This window comes from Sciurus carolinensis, chromosome 10 (genome assembly GCF_902686445.1).
Source record: "Sciurus carolinensis chromosome 10, mSciCar1.2, whole genome shotgun sequence".
In the NCBI taxonomy this organism is placed as follows: Eukaryota; Metazoa; Chordata; class Mammalia; order Rodentia; family Sciuridae; genus Sciurus; species Sciurus carolinensis.
In genome coordinates this window covers 69024642-69042823 of record NC_062222.1, presented here as the reverse complement: position 1 = coordinate 69042823, position 18182 = coordinate 69024642, and the positions used below count along the sequence as shown (strand labels likewise).

Below are 18182 nucleotides of genomic sequence, written 5' to 3'. Positions count from 1 at the left end.
AGTATGTTAGAAGTATAATACAATAACCATTAAACTTCATCTGTGTTTTTAAAGAGATCATTAAAGATCCAACTTTAATATAAATAACAGATTATTTCAAATTCAGTCATTCAAAGGTTGGTTCAGTTTTCTCTACTCAGAAATTTGGCTCTGTGTAGCTTAGTTTGAATCTAAGTTCTGCTACTTATGGGCAAGTTATTTAATATCTCTAATCCTCAGATAACTCTCATTCATTGAAGACAACTAATAACATCCCCTTTAAAGTATTATTGTGAGATTTAATAAAATGACAGATTTTATTTATTTAGTGTTTGATTAGGGTATTTGCTTTCCTCCTTCTTAGAAGCTCCACATTTCTATATTAAAACCAACTTTATCTTTAGGATACACTCTACTACCAGTTTAATATAGGAAAGGACCATGATTCAGGCTCTTCCTAGCCAGTTTGTATGCATATGACCATCAGGCCAGAATCATGTTAGCGTCTAGTCATGCTGTTAGCAAATTTTATGTTTTAGTTGTACTTACAGAGTTTTGTCAAAAGAGGGCACTATTGCCTTGTATAAACTTGTCCTGGGGGCAAGGTTAAAAATGATTACGACTTTCTTTTTAAATTTATTTTTGTAGTTGTAGATGAACAGAATGCCTTTATTTTATTTGTTTATTTTTATGTGGTGCTGAGTATTGAGCCCAGTGCCTCACACATGCTAGGCAAGTGCTCTGCCACTGAGTTACAGTCCCAGCTCCCATTATGACTTTTAAAAATATGGTATCTGTTTTTAAGTACTGAAAGACAGTTTGAGGGGGAAACCCCCCAAACAAACAAACAAACAAAAAAAGCTTCACGTGTGTTATTCTAGTATCTAAATACTGCAAGCAAGAGAGGAAATTGGCAAGTTGTACCTTCCACATCTGCTCTCAGTTTTAGTAAACTCTTAACATTTCTACTCCTCTTCTTCAACTCCTTTCCCCAACCCAAAAAACATGTTTCTTTCCTTCTCTCTTCAGGATCCAGTTAGGGTTTCCTTGGTTAATAAAGATGAACTTAAGCACTGGTCTTCTGAAGTATGTATACTTATTTTGTGTTGAGATGGGGTCTGACTGTGTTGTGTAGGATGGTGTCAAACATGAAGTCTCAAGTGATTCCCTCCTGCTCAGCTTCCTGAGGGCTGGGACTACAAGTGAGAGTGGCCATGCCAAACTTTACTCTTACCTTTGTTTTCTTACAAACTGTACCTTAAAAATAGATATTAAGGACTCCAGATGGATAGGATGATTCGACTTAAGATTTTTTAACTCTATGATATCCATCATAATGCATATCTATCGTATGCATCCAGCAGAAACTATGTTGAATTTTGGTCCTTCCCTGAGCTAGTGGATGATATGCTGTATGATCCTCTCTCCTGAAGTTGGAATAAATCTCCCTCTCAGTCACGTAGTCAGTCACAATCTTATGCTGGGGAGCATGTGCACTTCACAGATTCTTGGGGACTTGAGATTTTTGGACAGTGCCCAAACTTTTGCATAATATTGGCTTTTCATTCTGCCTACCTGTGGAAGGCCTTAGGCTAAGGTGTTATATTAGTTATCTTTTTGTTGCTGTGACAAACTACCTGGGGAAATCAACTTAGAAGAGGAAAGATCTATTTTGGTTCACAGCTTCAGATGTTTAGTCTGTGGTGGTTGGATCCATTGCCTCTGGGCCTGAGGTAAAGTGCAACATCGTGGCAGAGGAAAATTGCTTAGCTCATGGAAGCCAAGCAGCAGAGAGAGGTTGAGGGGAAGGGAACAGGGACAAGAAACAGTCCCCAAAGCATGTCACCTCAGTGCCTGGGATCCATCTACTACAGTTTCCACCCCCTCCAAATAATGCCATCAAATTATTAATCTGTCAATGGACTAATCCACTGATGAGGCCAGAGCCCTTATGATCCGATCACTTCAGAGCCCCACCTCTGAACATTCTTGCACTGAGGGGATAATACTGATCCAAACCACAACAAGTATATTTTAAAAAGAAACTAATACATCCCTAAGGGGCCACAATAAATATTTCTCGTTAATTTTAAATACATTTTCAATAAGAACAGCTAAATTGTAGGAAAGAGGCACAAAGTTTGAGAGGGCAGAAAAAAACCTTAAAAATGAAATCTCACCAATGCAATAGAAGAGAGAATCAAAAAGTCTATCAAAGTAAGTATGTGAACTTCTTTGATATAAATTTTAAATCAGTGAGGAAAATAATGTATTATTTAACAAACAGTACAGAACAACTCATTAGCTATTTGGGAAAAGCACACTGTGCCATAACCTGATTTATTAAATAAAATAAATTCAGATGGATTAATGACTCAAATGTGAAAAATGCAACCATAAAATATTTACTAGAAGGGCTTGGAGTATAACTCAATGGTAGAACACTTGGTTAGAATGTACAAGGCACTGGGTTCAATCCCCAGCACTACTAAAAACAAAAAACCCACAACTGGATATTTTCAAAAGGCTGGCATGAAAAACACCTCATAGAACCTAAAAGCCATGAAGGGGAAAAAACTGACCTTAGAAATTTTAAGGTTAAAAGTAGGCCTAAAGGCAATAACAGCAAACTAGGAAAAAAATATATATGTGACATACAAAGGGGCATTTCAAATGTATCAAGGACTCTATGTATTAGTCATTTAAAAACTCTGTTGCTCAGTTGAAAACAGTAGAGATCATGAAATAGGCAATTCACACAAGAAGTCAAATGATCAAATATCAAAAGCAAACACTTTAGTCAATTGTCAGGATAAAATTTAAATGATTCTTCATGTATTGAATTGGCAATGATTAAAAAATGAGCAGAAGGCAGACTGATGAAAAAGCAGGACCGAGGCATTCTCACTGCACTGTAGGTAGGAGTGCAAATGGTTTCAGCATTTTCGAAGGGGAGTTTGGCAGTATGTATGAATATTTACGATTTGTATAACCTTTGATGCAGCGATGCCCTTTCATGGATCTACTTAAAGGAGATAATTACCCAAATGTGAAAATATTGGTGCACAAGGATGTTCATCACAGTTTTACTATGTTAAAAATTCAGAAAATTAAAAACAACACTAAAATTAACACTAGCAGACACTATTGTTCCCAGCAATCAATTCAATTTACGATAAAGGTCTGTATTCTATCAGCACAAAAAGATGCCTATAATGCATAATCAATGTATTGATAAGCTCTATATTTGATATGAATAGATGCTCATGACATAATGCTGTGGGAAGTAGTTCCCTTATTGCTTCCAGAACTTCACTATGTAATAAATGCCAGTTATTTAAAGTTTAAACACTTATTCTGTATATACTGAGATGCCTAGGAGGATTTTTATCAAAATGTTGAGTGATTTCCATGCATTAAGAAAATTTGAAAAGAAACCTTCTGATTTATATTTTTATGTAATATTGAAAAATTTTTTAAAAAGTATGCACAATAACAAAGACATTAAAGCTAGTTCCAAAGAAAAGAAACATTAAAAATTATATTCAGAGGACTGGGGATGTAACTTAGGGGTAGGGCACTTGCCTAGTATATGTGCAAGGCCTGGGTTCAATCCCCACCACTGGGAAAAAAAAAAGAAAAGCATAGAAAAAAAATTTAAAAATTATACACAGAGCTGATCATTTATTTTGTTTTTCAGTCAAGCAAAGAGTCGGGGAATTCAGTTTGGAGGATAATTTATAAATTACCATAGGGAAGAGTTTTTCACATTGTATTCCTGGTTATCTCTATCAAAATCACCTATGGTGCTTTTTAAACACAAAATTCCAGGGTCCCTTCCCCCACCACTACCCTGTCCCAGCCAAATCCAATAAATCATCATGCCTGGGTTTGTGGCCTACATGGTTCCAAAGCATTCCTGTGACATGTAAGTATATTTGAGTCTGAGAACCACTGGTTAAAGGAAGGAAAAAAAAGAAAGGCTACCAAGTTCAACTGTGTCATTCATATTTACACTTACAGTCATTCTTTCCCTCTCTTCCTTTCTTCATCTCTCTACCTGCTCTCCACAATCTACAGAAGCTGAAAGCAAGATGAATTAAGGGCATTAAACAGCAGGTGTTTTAGGGATTAGAATATTTAGGAAAACCCATAAAACAATTGTTATTCATAGTAACCACTAATCCTTTTGTCTCAACTTACTTGGTGCTTGGATTTTTGATGAAGCCAGTGTTTATGAAATTAGGACAGAGACATGTTGTTTTGATTCCGGTTTTTTCTAAGGCATCCAGTTCTTCAGTCAAAGCTCCATGAAATCCAACAGCAGCAAACTTACTTGAACTGAAAATAAACAGAGAGTGTTTGCAAGCTAATTCAAAAATACAGACATGTCCACTTACTTCAGACATCTGTTTTCCTTATGAGTATGGTCCTGCATCTCAGGCCCAGTACAGACCTACTGAATCAGAATCTGCATTTTGTAAGATGCTCAGGTAAATGTGAAGGTACATTGAAGTCATAGGCACAGTGACATCACAGCATCACTTAACAGAGTCAGAATTCAGTGTCGTAAATGGGTTGACAGGAAAATTGGCTGAATGTTTGTTTGTGTTATTGCTGTTTCATAAAATCCAAATCACTGTACACTGCTTCTTATTATAAAATGTTCATGAAATTCACTAGAAACTTCCCTTGGAAGATAAACTCTATTCTTTTAAGTCACTGCTTCACTTCCATAAAGAGGCCTTTCCTGACCCCCAAACTGTTTGCTAATGAAAGGGTAGTTTTCAGATTTCCATAATAGCATGTCTCAGATTTGTAACTAAACATTCATTTGGGATTGAGTGTTTTTAACATCTGTCTCCCACACCTTTGCTATGAGTTCCATGACTGTGTTGGTCACCAATGAATTTCCAGCAAAGCATAGTGCTTTGCTCTTAGCAGGTACTGAATAAATATTTATCAAATAAATGAACCACAGGGAAAAGAAATTCTTATAATAGTGCTTTCATTTGGAAATAGTGGTGAAATTATTGTAAATAAACATTATTTTTCCAGATAGGTTTTTAAAAATAGCTTTACCAAAATATAGATTCATATTCATTCACTTAATGGGTATAAAATTCACTAGTATTTGGTATATAATATTATTAATTTTAAAAATTATAGTAAAGTATTGTAAACAAAATTTGTCATTTTATACATTTTAAGAGCATAGTTTAGTGATAATAATTTTCAATTTTTAAAAAGATTCTTTAAGTCTGTGAATCAGCAATTATACAAAATAGCTATAAATTCTTATCAATGAACTTGTGCTTTGGAAATTGGAAAACTGAAAATCTTTTATGTTTTTGATTTTAAAACTTAGATATATGTTGAAGCCTTAAAAGACAGACTGTTAGATTCAATTATATAAGGTGGAAATGTGTACATTGAAAAACAACAAATAAAAATAATGATATGTAAAATTAATTTATGTGCTGGACACTGTCCTTAGTTATTCAGGTTTTATTTAATTTAATCCTCACAACAATGCTATGAAATATATATATATATATATAATTATGATCTCAATTTACCAAAGAGAAAACTAAGGTACCAGGGGTTATAGAACTTGCCCAAAGATATATGAGCAATAAACCAGACTAGTATGGTATACTCTAAACTTTGCTCCCAATCAAGTCATGACACAAGTGACAAACTGATAAGGCTTTTGCAACCTATAAGACAAGGATAAAGATTAAAATATGGTAGTTTGCTAGGGATGTAGCTTAATGCAAGGAAGTTTGTCTAGCATGTGTGAGGCCCTGAGTTTGATCCCCAGCACTGGGGGGAAAAAAGCAACTTTTATAAATGAGTAAGACAACTTTCTAATAGATAAATGGCTAAAGGACATTAGCATAAAATTCACAAAATAAAAATACCAATAGCTAGAGACATAAAAATGTTTTATTTCAGGAATAATTCATATAAATACAAGATAACAATAACAGTATTTTCCCCTAGCAGTAACAGTAAGGATGTGTAGAAATTTTTATTTGCTCGACTTGTTTTTCAATATACAGAAGATTTTCATTTTGTATAATTGAATCTAGTAATATTTTAAAATTTTGGTCAAGCTTTAACAAAAGAGTCAGAAAAAGTTTTCAACACCTTTCTATCTTCCAAAGACTTTCTGAAGACAAATTTTACCAATGTTCATTAAAATTGTGCCATGCTACTAGATCCAGTATTATCTCTAAATGTTATCCCAAGGAAATAATCAATGTTTCCAAAGATTTATGTTTAGGGATATTCCCTGGAATATAACTCATAAAAGCAATTGGAAACAATTGTGAATGTATGGTGGACAGCTGTTGTTTGTGTCCTTCTGCATTCACATTCCCTTGTTCTGGTGACATCACTGTTACCAAATACAGTGTTTGGATCCAAGTTGGCCTAGTTCAATTCAGTTACTAAACTCTCGAACTAGAACATTGGAAGGTACTTTTGGAAGGCGATAATTTTTCCCCTTCCTGTTGGACATGAAGTTTGGGGGTGTGACTATGGAATTGCTGATAGTTATCTTGACTCAGAGTGGGAGGGCCTACCTGAAACTTTACATACAGAGCCAAAAAAACTCCTCCTTTAGTCTGGGCAGTTTAGGGTTTGTGCTCCTTCTAACTGAAATAATTCTGATAAAGTCCCCCAAATAATGCATAAATTGAATAAATAATGATACACACAGTGGCATAATATGTAGGGATGGAAAATGATGTTGCACATATATATTTATTAACATGCAAAACTTACTCATGTTAAATAAAAATGCAAGATTATAAATGCAGGTTTTTAAAAAATGTATGATTACATATCTGCATTTAAAATATCCTACAGAGTTATAATAAATGCTTACCATGGTTATTTCTACATGGTGATATTACCAGTACATATTCTTTCTTTTACTAAATTGTATTTTTAAATTTTTTAAATCTCAGAGTTAATGATCTGCATGTGTATTAAAGGAATAGTGTATTTTTGAATTTTAGCATGATCCTTTATGTTGACATACATAATGCTAAAAGTGAGTAGATTCCTTCCCTTCACTTTGCAACATTACATTGAATTCTTTCTTATTACAAATAATCTGAATTGTTATTTTCTTATTACAAATTATTATTTTAAATAACATTTCCATGTACACTAATGCTCAGGATTCAGTTTTTTGTTTGTCTTTTTGTGGGTTTTTTTTTTTTTTTTTTTTTTTTTTTTGGTACTGGGAATTGAACCCATGGGAGCTGAACAATTGAGCCACACCCCCAGCCCTTTTTAATTTTTCTTTCAAGACAGGGTCTTACCAAATTGCTTAGGGCCTCACTAAATTGTTGAGGCTGGTTTTGAACCTGGGATCCTCCTGCCTCAGCCTCCCTAGTCACTGGGATAACAGGTGTGCACCACCCACAGCACTCAGTTTTGCTGAGTCTTCCCTCACTGGTAACTGGCTATTTGAGTTGACAAAATACATAGCCTGTTAATTGTTTTCTTCTGAAAATCAAAGATATCTGAGAATAAAATACTTAACAAGCAGTAAAAAGAAAAAGATTGACTTTCCCTACTATGAATCCAGTTCTGTCATCTTGCATTTTTTCACATTAATCATTAAAACTGTTGAACCATGACTCCAAAGAGATACTGAAATATTTTTTCCTAAGAGAGATTATTAGAGTTGCAGTAGATTCTACTGCTGTGGTAACTCAGCACAGGTGACCTCAGTTACAGGTGAGGACTATATTACAGGGGAAAATAATCAAGTAAATCTGTTTCTCCTCCTTTCATTTCAACAATCAGGAGCCAGAGCATATACATACTTAGTTCCATGGGGGCAAATTATTCTGGAACCTAAATGAGAGGTGAGTCCTCACTGTTTTGTGTGCAAACAGGAAAATGGAATTGAAACATGATACCAACAGATATCCTTCTGTTATTGAACACCTGCAGGATTCCAGACACTATGCTAAGTGCATTGAACGATATAGTTTAACTCCTAAAGCATCCTGATGAGTTAGATGCTATTTATATCCTGTTTTATGGGCGAGGAAAATGAAGCACAGAAAAATAGAGCAATTTGCCTAAGGTTGCACAGTTAGTAAGTGATTCAGTCCATAATCAAAATATCATTATTCCTAATAACTCTATTCTGGAAACAACCCAAATGTTCATAAACAATAGAATGGTTAAATAAACTGTTGTCTAGTCACATGATGGAAGACTATATGGGCATGAAAGTGATCAAACAATAGTTATCAATAGCAACAGGGATAAATCTCCCAAATACATTGTGATTCCATGTATATAAAAATTTTAAAATAAGCAAAATTAATCTGTGGTGCTACAAGTCAATATAGTTGTTGTTTTAAAGAAGGCAAGGGGCACTGGTGATTAGGAAGAGTTCCTAGAGAAGCTTCTGGGGTCTGATATGTTTTACTTTCAACTTGCATGCTAGTTAAGTGGATGCATACACTTTGCAGTAACTTACTGAGCTATACACTTGGGATTTCTTCATTTTTTTACAAATGTAGACTACATTTCAATAAAAAGTTTATGTTTAAAATCAGTGTCTCTGATTTTAATTACCGAGTTGTTAAAAACAACATCTGGCAAACATTGATCTCTGCTGGCAGAAATCTTCAGTATCTCTGCAAAAGTTCTATAATTCATCAGATGCTTAAGAAAAAACAGAGCCAAATCAATCCTGATCTGTTAGCTCAAATGACACCCAGTGTGAATTTTAAAAAGCCATTTCTCTTCTCAAGCTATTTCATTGCCATCTGCTTGAAAAAAAAATCATTCAAGTCTAAAAGGACCAGGATGCAAATACAGAACCATAGAATTGTGCAGCACACAATCTGCACACCTATGTATGTATTTCTTGCTTGTTTGTGAGTGTGTGTGTGGGTGTGTATGATGCTGGGTGTGTATTGAAAACAGGGCCTTTTGTGTGCTAGGCAAGTACTCTACCACTGAGCTATAACCCTAGCCCATCATTCCTGTTTTGACAGTACTCAATGAGAACCTTAATTTCTGCTGAAAGCACCATCACTAATTATCAAAATACAAGTTTCCCACACAAAGTACTTTCTCTTTTGGTTATAGCTATGAAACACTCAGTGGAAGAGAATCAAATCAAAACCCACAGAGTCACAGTGCTTACTATGGCCAAGGGAAGGGGGAAGGATGAGAGGGCTTACAACCCTGCTGGAGTCTCTGACCCTCCATGCCTATCTCAGAACCTGGTAACTAAAGAGAAGAGGTGGCAGGGGAGCAGAATGTTGTGCATTAGCTTGGCAGCAGCACCTGCAACTCTCTTTCATCAAGGAGGTGAAATGAACGCTGTGTGTATTGTCTCTTGCTAATCCCCTAACTTAAACTGGCTTCCAGAGAGACCCTATATAGTCTTGAACCTGTGCCACAACTCCTTCACCAGTGAATTCAACTTTTCTTCTCCTTTTGAAAGTTCAGCCTAAGTCTATATTTGTTTTTAAAAATCTTAGAAAACAAAAATGTGTTCAGAAAAAAAGGAAAAAGAAAGGAAATACAGATGAACAAATAGAATAAAATAGAAATAGAAATCATTTGTCAGGCTGGGGGTATAGCTTAAAAAGTAAAAAATAAAATAAAATAAAATAGAAAGGAAGAAAGGAATTATTCTTAGATAAAAACAAGACAAGTGATTTTTTTTTTCAGTACTGGGAATGGGATCAAACCCAGGGCATGCTAGGTAAACACTCTACCACTGAGTTAAATCCCTAGGTCCTAAGAATAACTACTTAGGGTACAACAGTTTGGTGTATATCTTTGAAAACTTTTGTATATATAAAAACAAAATTATCCCTCTACTCATCTATGCCTATATCTATGTATTTATACACATATCTATAGCTATATGTACAAGTACATCAATGTGGTTGTTAGAATTTGGATACTTAATTCTATAAGAGTACAGTGGTAGAAAACAAGTTTCAGCATTATAGTATGTATACATATTTGCATGGCCACAATTTGATATTTTTTTTAACTTTTAAAAATTTAAGGGGCTGGGGAGATAGCACAGTCGGTAGAGTGCTTGCCTTGCAAGCACAAGGTCCTGGGTTTGATCCCCAGCACCCAAAAAAAAAAAAAAATTATTTATTTAATTATTTATTTTTGGTACTGGGGATTGAACCCATGGGTGCTCAATCTCTGAGCCACACCCCCAGCCCTTTTTATATTTAGAGTCAGCATCTTGGTCAGTTGCACAGCTCCTTGCTAAGTTGCTGAGGCTGGTTTTAAATTCATGAGCTTTCTGCCTCAGCCTCCCAAGCCACTGGGCTTACAGGCATGGGTCACTGTACCCAGCCATACAATTGACATTATTAAAAGTAACTACTTCCTAAACTATAAAAACAGCCAAGAATTAGTAGGATCACCTGGGCTACTACAAAGGCCTCACTGATCAAGTCTTTACAGCCCTGAGGAGCACACCATTACTATGATCAACCCGTTATAGCAAATTCTACAGTTATTACAATGGTTTTTTTTTTTTTAGGGACTCTGAGGGATTTTAATTAGAAAAATTAGGTTCATGATTTTGTTTCTTAAAAAACAAGAATTACTGACTTATTAAATTTGCACCCAGTGAGCACTATGTAAAATACTGGAAATTCACATTCAAGTGAAGTGAAATAATTTAATGTATGTAACAAAAAGAACATACAATGGTATTTTTTTCAATGACTAACCATTCAATTTTTAACTGCATTGTTAAAATATTTGCAATATTTAGAATCACAAACGTTCTCTGTTACGCTGTTTTACATCTATAAAATTTTATCCATTTTTATTCATATTAAAATTATTAATATTAATTTTCTTCATGGTACACAAATATTGTTCTTGTTTTATATAATGCCTTGCTGCTAAGAAGGATGAGAAGTGCATTAAATGGCTTGTTTATAACTGAATAAGTTCCCTATAGCCATTTTTAGAACAGTCCTCTAGTTGAAATATAGAAGGCAATTAATAGTTGATAATGCTGTTACACAAGACACCATGCAACTCTATTTTAGCAATTTCAAGTCTATTTTGATAAAGGCAGTCCTCATTAGATAGGGTAAGACATATCACACAAGTTAAGTATAGGAACCAATGAAGGAAACACATGCTCACATACCAATAAGCCATTAAGAAGGGAATCCCAATTAGCCCAGCTGCTGAAGCCACAGTGACAATATGGCCATGATTATTCTTCATCATCGATGGGAGAAATGCCTTTGTAGTCTAGAAACAGTTTTTATTAAGAGAGAAAAAAATGTAGTATTTCTGATTTGCAGACTCATTAGGAATATTTTGGAACAAAGGTATAGATTTTAAACATAGTTCCTAGTACAAATGAAAAACCTAAATTGTCAAGTGTGATGACATAAGGCAAGTGGATGGGATGACCACATTAGAAAAACGAAGCAAAACAACAGATAAAAAAACTCTAAAAATTCACCTTATTTAAATGGCTAACTTCTTATTATTCCTGAACCTCCACCTCTTATCATTGATGTCTTTTACCACCTTATAAATTAAATGGGGACAATAATCTAAAATTATCAAAAGAATTTACATTTAATGTGAGACTGTTATAAAACAATTAGGGTACCTCATCAAAATACTTAGGAGCAATCATCCAGGGATAACTAAATAATTCATGCACTAAACATTTATTGAGTATCTACAATGTGCAGAAACAATGCAGAAACAAAGCAATACCCTACATTTTAACAAACCTAAAAATACAAATATAGATGTCAGTAATCCGGGAATAATAATATAAAATAATGCTGCATCTTCACTAACACCAATGTTCTTTTGATACTCATCATCCCAAACTCACATCAAAGAAATCTTTGAGGGAACTTTTCATGAACGAGTTAATCGGGAACTATTTGGAGATTTTAGAACGAGCAGTACATAAGAGATTTAAGACCTTATGAATAGTGAGTTTCATGATAAAATCTGCAATTTTTAGTCCAGGAAATAGTATGAGGATCTGAAAGCAAATTGGATTCATCTTTATAGAACCACAGATGGTGACTCAGATGGTCTCTATTCCCTTTCTGTATCTCTCAACAATTGCATGGAAATGTGAAAACCTAGCTTACATATATAATATCTGAAGTTTATAAGTATTTATTATTGTCATTATTAATTTTTTGGGGGGGCAAACAATTGGTAGAATTTGTTCATAGCATGAAAAACAAACTCTCTGTATAAAGTTATCCCTAGTACTTGAAGAAAATTTTAATATGAACTTAATACTTTTTTTTCCCCAATGGTGGGGATTGAACCCATGTCCTTGAGCATGCCAGGCAAGAGCTCTACCACTGACACTATCAGCTCTTGATTTAATACTTTTTTATAATTTGCTGAAAGATCCACTTTAAACTTAGTCTTTGGAGTTTTCAAAATAGATTTTTTTTTTTAAACAAAGCATACTCACCCAAAAATGTGCAAGTACATTGACTGCAAAGGTCTTTTCAATCTGAGAGTCTTGCGTAGCAAACAAATCCGACGTATAGACTACACCAGCATTATTTACTAAAATACTAATATCTCCAATTTCTGCCTTTACCTTTAAAAATAAAATAAGAAAAATACATTCATGGAGAGGTAAGAGTGTAGGTTTGCATGCAATCACTATTCAAGGAGAATATCTTTCTGCTACATGTGGAAAAAAAGGTTTGTTATCTACGTGCAAACATGAAAACAAAACAAAACAAAAAAGAGAAAATTTTTATTTTAGGCACCTCTATTCAAAACAGCTTCGCTAACCAGTCTACTGGGTAGAAATTTTCTTTTGCAACGTAGTCTCTTGACCTTGTTCTATTGAGTAAAACTTAGGAGGCAATTGGCTATGTAGTTATTTTTTTAAATACTACTTCAAAAGGTAAGTTCCCCAAAGTTTAATTTATTGGCAAATTCTGGGACTACTATGGAGGATCATGTAAAATTGACTATTAAGCTGGCCATATAGTTGTTTCTTTATTTATTTCCAGGGTCACTCTGTTCTATTGCTCACCAGTTATTATCCATTTAGTGACTGTAGGCCTAGGGGTGAAGTGTGGGCTAACTTTGCTCAGCCTTGAGTTGAATCCTGGCTGTACCACTATCTGAACCTTGAACATGTTACTTAATCTCTTGAAACTTCAATTGTTTCTCTTAACATAGAGATAATAATATGGCTTGCTTATGAGTTAGTTATGGGAAAAATGAAATAATGCATGTAGAGGGGCTAACACTGTCTGATATACATAGTGAATTGCTACTGTTATCACTATTATTATTATTATTTTGGTAAGGGGGATTGAACCCAGAGGTGCTTAATCACTGAGCCACATCTCGGCTCTTTTTAATATTTTATTTAGAGACAGGGTCTCACTGAGTTGCTTAGGTCCTTACTAAGTTGCTGAGGCTGGCTTCAAACTCTTGATCCTCCTGCCTTATCCTCCCGTGCCACCACATCTATCGTTATTAATATATATCACTATTACATGCCTATTTATACCTATGTGTATGGAACATGTTTGAAGATTCTTGCCCTTCTGAGGTATCTATGAGAGTACTTGATATGAAAATACAAAATGAGGTAAATAATATAAAAACTACGTATGTATGGTTTTCTAACATGCACGTGTGGTACAGGTATGTGTTTTCTTTTGATAATTAAATCTTTACTTTGGTATTAAATCAGAAGGAAGAGCACTTGAGAGATTAAAGTAATCATGTTCAAGTCTTATGTGGGCCCCGAAGGCCACTTTCGTAGGTTATCACAGCTATCATAGGTAAAATGATATCAGCTGAGGAAACAAGCAAACGAACAGGGCTAGCTGCCAAGAACAACAGAGGACCTTTTGAACTATAAAGACTATTTGTATTTAATGGGGAAGAAGTACAGATACTGCAATTTTTGCTTCAAAATAATGGTTATATATTCTGGACTTTAATATCATCAGTAACAGTACCTTTAAATAAAAAATATCATAGACTCTTGATGCTTAACCCCTACATTTTATAAGACCAGAGTGCCAAGAGCTAGCAATGCAAGGTTATCTTATACAATATTTTTACATTGCTTTGAGTAACTAAGCTTTTTGGTTGGATAGACTCTAGAGTCATAATGAGTTTTGCTATACATCATGTTTCAAATAAAAGCTAGCTTCTATGAATGGCGTTATCAATGTTTAGAGATAGTGCTATGGTGTGTTTGGGTCTGAGGGAAAGGTGGCAAATAGCCTATCAGAAGCCTTCTGTTATGCATTTAGTATGATTTCATTATTTATCTCATTTGAGTCTTACAATAATTCTATGAAGCAGAAACTCTTGTATGTACACTTTAAAGATGAGAAACACGAAACACAGAAGGATTGAGTTTCTTACTCAAAGTTCCATGGCTATTAAAGGGTAGGGTTAGGACTCGCCCAGATCTGTCTGATCTCAGAGCCCAAGACAAGGCACCACAAATAGAGAGGAAGCAAAGGTCCATCAATGTAGAAGGCTCACCACTCAGCACTAAATCTCATCAGGTTTTATTTAAATTACTTAAATGTCAGTCTAAGTTATTTGGGCCTTGATCAACACCAGTTGTACCTATATCTGCATCTCCAGTACAATATGAAAACTGTTCAGGATAATGCCCCCAAATACTCAAGAAAGCCAGGATGTTTTATGTGGTTGAACTGATAAAACTGCAATAATATCTGAATTAATATTAATCTTACAATATTAATTACTCTTTCATATTATCAAAAGTTATCATATTTCCCTGATATTCTTGAGTCTTTTTTTCATCATTACCTATTATCTCCTCAGGATCACACTGTCTGGTTTGCACATTTCTTAATAAAGAAAGCAAATCAAGAGTTTGTTTAGTGGTTTCAAATGTCCTAATACCCAGACAGCTATAGCAATTAGCTTACTTCAAAACATCTGATCATAAGTCCTTATGTATACTCTGTTTAAGCATAAAGCCTTAGAACAATTTCAATAAAAACACCATAGTTAAAATAGTTGGAATTGGCTAAAATAATAAAATTATTTTTCCCAGAATAGCCTAGTCCAAGGAGAGTGTGGAAACAAATGTTTTCTACTCAGGTAACTAAGGATGTGAAGCTAGTAGATTCTTCTGGCAAAGCCTAATAACAATATTATATAGATAATGTCCTGGGCCAGCTATTTTAAGTACTCTAAGTACTGTGCATTGTTAATTCATTTAATTCTCATTGATAACCGAATGAATTAAGCACTGCTATAATCCCCATTTTATAGTTGAGTAAACTCAGATACAAAGGTTAAGGAAAGTGTCCACAGTCATACAGTTAGCTTTAACTAGAAGAGCAGAATTTGAATCTGCCAGGGTAGTTCCTGAGTCTGTAGTCTTAACTATGCAATATGTGCTTCTGTAGGAAGGATAATCATTGTTTATTCTAGCTTTCTTATCAAATTTTTTAGGGTTAGAAAAGAGTTTCAGAAGACATCCAAGGATGTCTTCCAGGATTTCCTGGATGAGAATTATGGACTAGGTGAGAGAGTATAGGGTACTAAATATGTAATCTCCTGGGTCTTGCCCTAGACCCAGTGGAAGAAAACCTCTTCTTCAACAGAAATTGGCTCAACACCTTCTACCGCCTCCCCGGAGTAAAACCCAAAGTGCCTATAGTAGCTTCCAGGAAACTTTATGACCTGGAGCTTCTAACTTTCTGTCTCTACAACAGCATGTCCCCAGGATGTATATTTTTAACAAGCTCCCTGGAAGGCTCTGGAACATACTAACATCTGTGAATCTCAGTTCTAGGATCTAATTCTGGGTCTAGCCAGTGCACAGCCTTGGAAAAATTATAGTATTTCTCAATTACTTTGTCAGTATCATGAATGGACTTTGTCATCTCCAAAATACCTCCTAGCTCTAACATGATGTGAGTCTAACTAAATATAAAATTTTACCTTCTTTGCAGAATTATAAATATCTTCTCGATTACTGCAGTCTACTACAAAGGAATGAGCCTGGGCACCCAGCTTTCTGCATTCAGCTGCTGTTTCCTCTATGCCATGCTAGAAAAAAGCAACAAAAAGGCAAGAGAAAAAAAGAACAAATTACATGAACATTTATATCAGCAGATGAAAACAAAGGACCAACAAAATCTCAAAATAAAAGATGAATTATTTAAATTAAACTAATTTAACCTAAAAAAAAAGCTCATTACATTGTCCCTCATTTTTCAGACCACTTGTCACAACTTCTGCTACTACCAACAAAGTCTGACAAGTCACCATAATATTTTCTCTTACCTGGATAGTCAGAATAGTGTCTTAGCTACTTTCATGCTTCACTTGCTCCTTGTATTTCTTTTCATCTTCATTCTCTTAACCCAGTGGCTGGAAAATCTTCTTCAACAGAAATTGGCTCAATACCTTCTACCGCCTCCCCAGAATAAAAACCCAAGTGCATACAGTAGCTTCCAGGAAACTTTATGACCTAGACCTAGAGCTTCTATCTTTCTGTCTCTAGAACAGCATGTCCCATAGAAATATAATGGGAACCATATAGAGACATGTTTAAGTAGCTCTAAGATGGCAGCTGGTGTTGGGCCAAGAGGTGGCGCATAATTAGTGTTAACATGGCGTGATCTCTCATGACCTTTTGCCTGATTGGTTGATGTCTCTTTCGCGCTTGTGGTCAACAGATGTTCCTCATTCTTTCTTGATTGGTACCGTGGTGCTCCAATTGTGCTACTTAATCCTAAGCTAATTGGCTGCCTTAGTGTATATAAGACATTCTCTTCACCTGGGAGAAGGACGCACCTCTAGGAAGCAGCAGACCTCTGAAAGCGTAGCCTCTTTGAAAGTGTAGCACCTCTATAAAGCAAGCAAGCCTCTCTTCCTCTGTAAACTAGCGAGCAAGCAAGCAAGCAAAAAGGCAAGCAAGGAAGCAGCACAAAAAGGATAAAGTAGTTCATTCCCAGTCCGCCTCCGATAAATTCCCACGGTCTCGTTGGTGCAGGCGGCAACAGAGCCATGTATGCAACTTTAATTTTTCAACGAGCTACAAAAATAAAACTTAACTTACCAGTATATTTATGTAGATCGATTGAACAATTTGTCTCTCAGATGCCTTCTGTTGAAGAATTGTCCCTGGATAGTTGTACTAAAGCATACTAAAGCCAAAAGTCAACATCATACTATTTTTTTTTTTTTTCTTTTTTGCGGTGCTAGGGATTGAACCTAGGGTCTTGTGCTTGCAAGGCAGGCACTCTACCAACTGAGTTATCTCCCCAGCCCAATATCATATTAATTAACAGGAAATTGTTCAGAAAAAGTCAGTAAGAGAAAACATCAGATCAGTTAACAAGAAATTGTTCTGATACATATAGTAAAAGGGAATTGAAAGCATTATTTCCAAATGGATTGCATCACATAATTCAGCCAAATATGAGTCAAACACTTCATGATAAATTCCTCTTGTGGTCTTACACTTTGCTTTACTTTTGTTCCAGTGGGACTTAATGTTTTGGGTATGCATCCCAAGAGATGCACAAAGTAAAAGTTGGTGTCATTGGTTAACTTGTGCATGTAGAAGACAAGGAGAGGGTGAAAGTGGAATTCAAACTTGGGTCATGAATCAGTGAGGGTCAAACCAGGCTGAACGATGCATTACAAAACAGGTAGCAAAGTTTGATCAGAATCAGTTCCAACAATATCTAAAAGCTGGTTGAAGGGTAGTTTCTACAACCCATAGCGTTGCAGGATTTGACCCATGGACAAATTGTTCAACTGATCCTTTCATTTAGTTCAATACATCCATTATTATCATTTTAACATATAAAAATGACTCATATGATATTCTACACTGCTTCTCACACCAAATCCTTGAAATCAAGTGGGTTATTTCCATCCACAGTACATTTCAATTCAGAAATATCCGTATTTCAATTCAGAAATAGCCGTATTTCAAATGTTCAACAGCCACAAGGGGCTGGTGGCTATGACCTATTCTTGTATTTGACAGCTGAGATCTACATCTTTTTACTTCTCACTTCCCTCACTCTGTGTCAGGCTTTGCATTTTCTGATTTCTCTCTACAGAGAGAGCAGAGGGCTCACTGTGCTCTCAGCATCTTCTGATCTTAACTGTTTCCTTTTTTT

At 35.2% G+C, this 18182-nt stretch overlaps 1 protein-coding gene across 1 annotated transcript in view; it reads right to left on the bottom strand.

Annotated features, from left to right (window-relative positions):
• The window catches only part of Hsd17b11 (hydroxysteroid 17-beta dehydrogenase 11), a 33227-nt gene that overhangs the window by 13238 nt on the left and 1807 nt on the right, over positions 1-18182 (bottom strand). The window contains exons 2-5 of the mRNA XM_047567026.1: positions 15985-16092; positions 12485-12616; positions 11168-11274; positions 4183-4320 (exon numbers count right to left, since the gene is read on the bottom strand). Of these exons, the coding sequence (XP_047422982.1) occupies positions 4183-4320; positions 11168-11274; positions 12485-12616; positions 15985-16092 (485 nt within the window). The remainder of the gene's footprint in view (positions 1-4182; positions 4321-11167; positions 11275-12484; positions 12617-15984; positions 16093-18182) is intronic.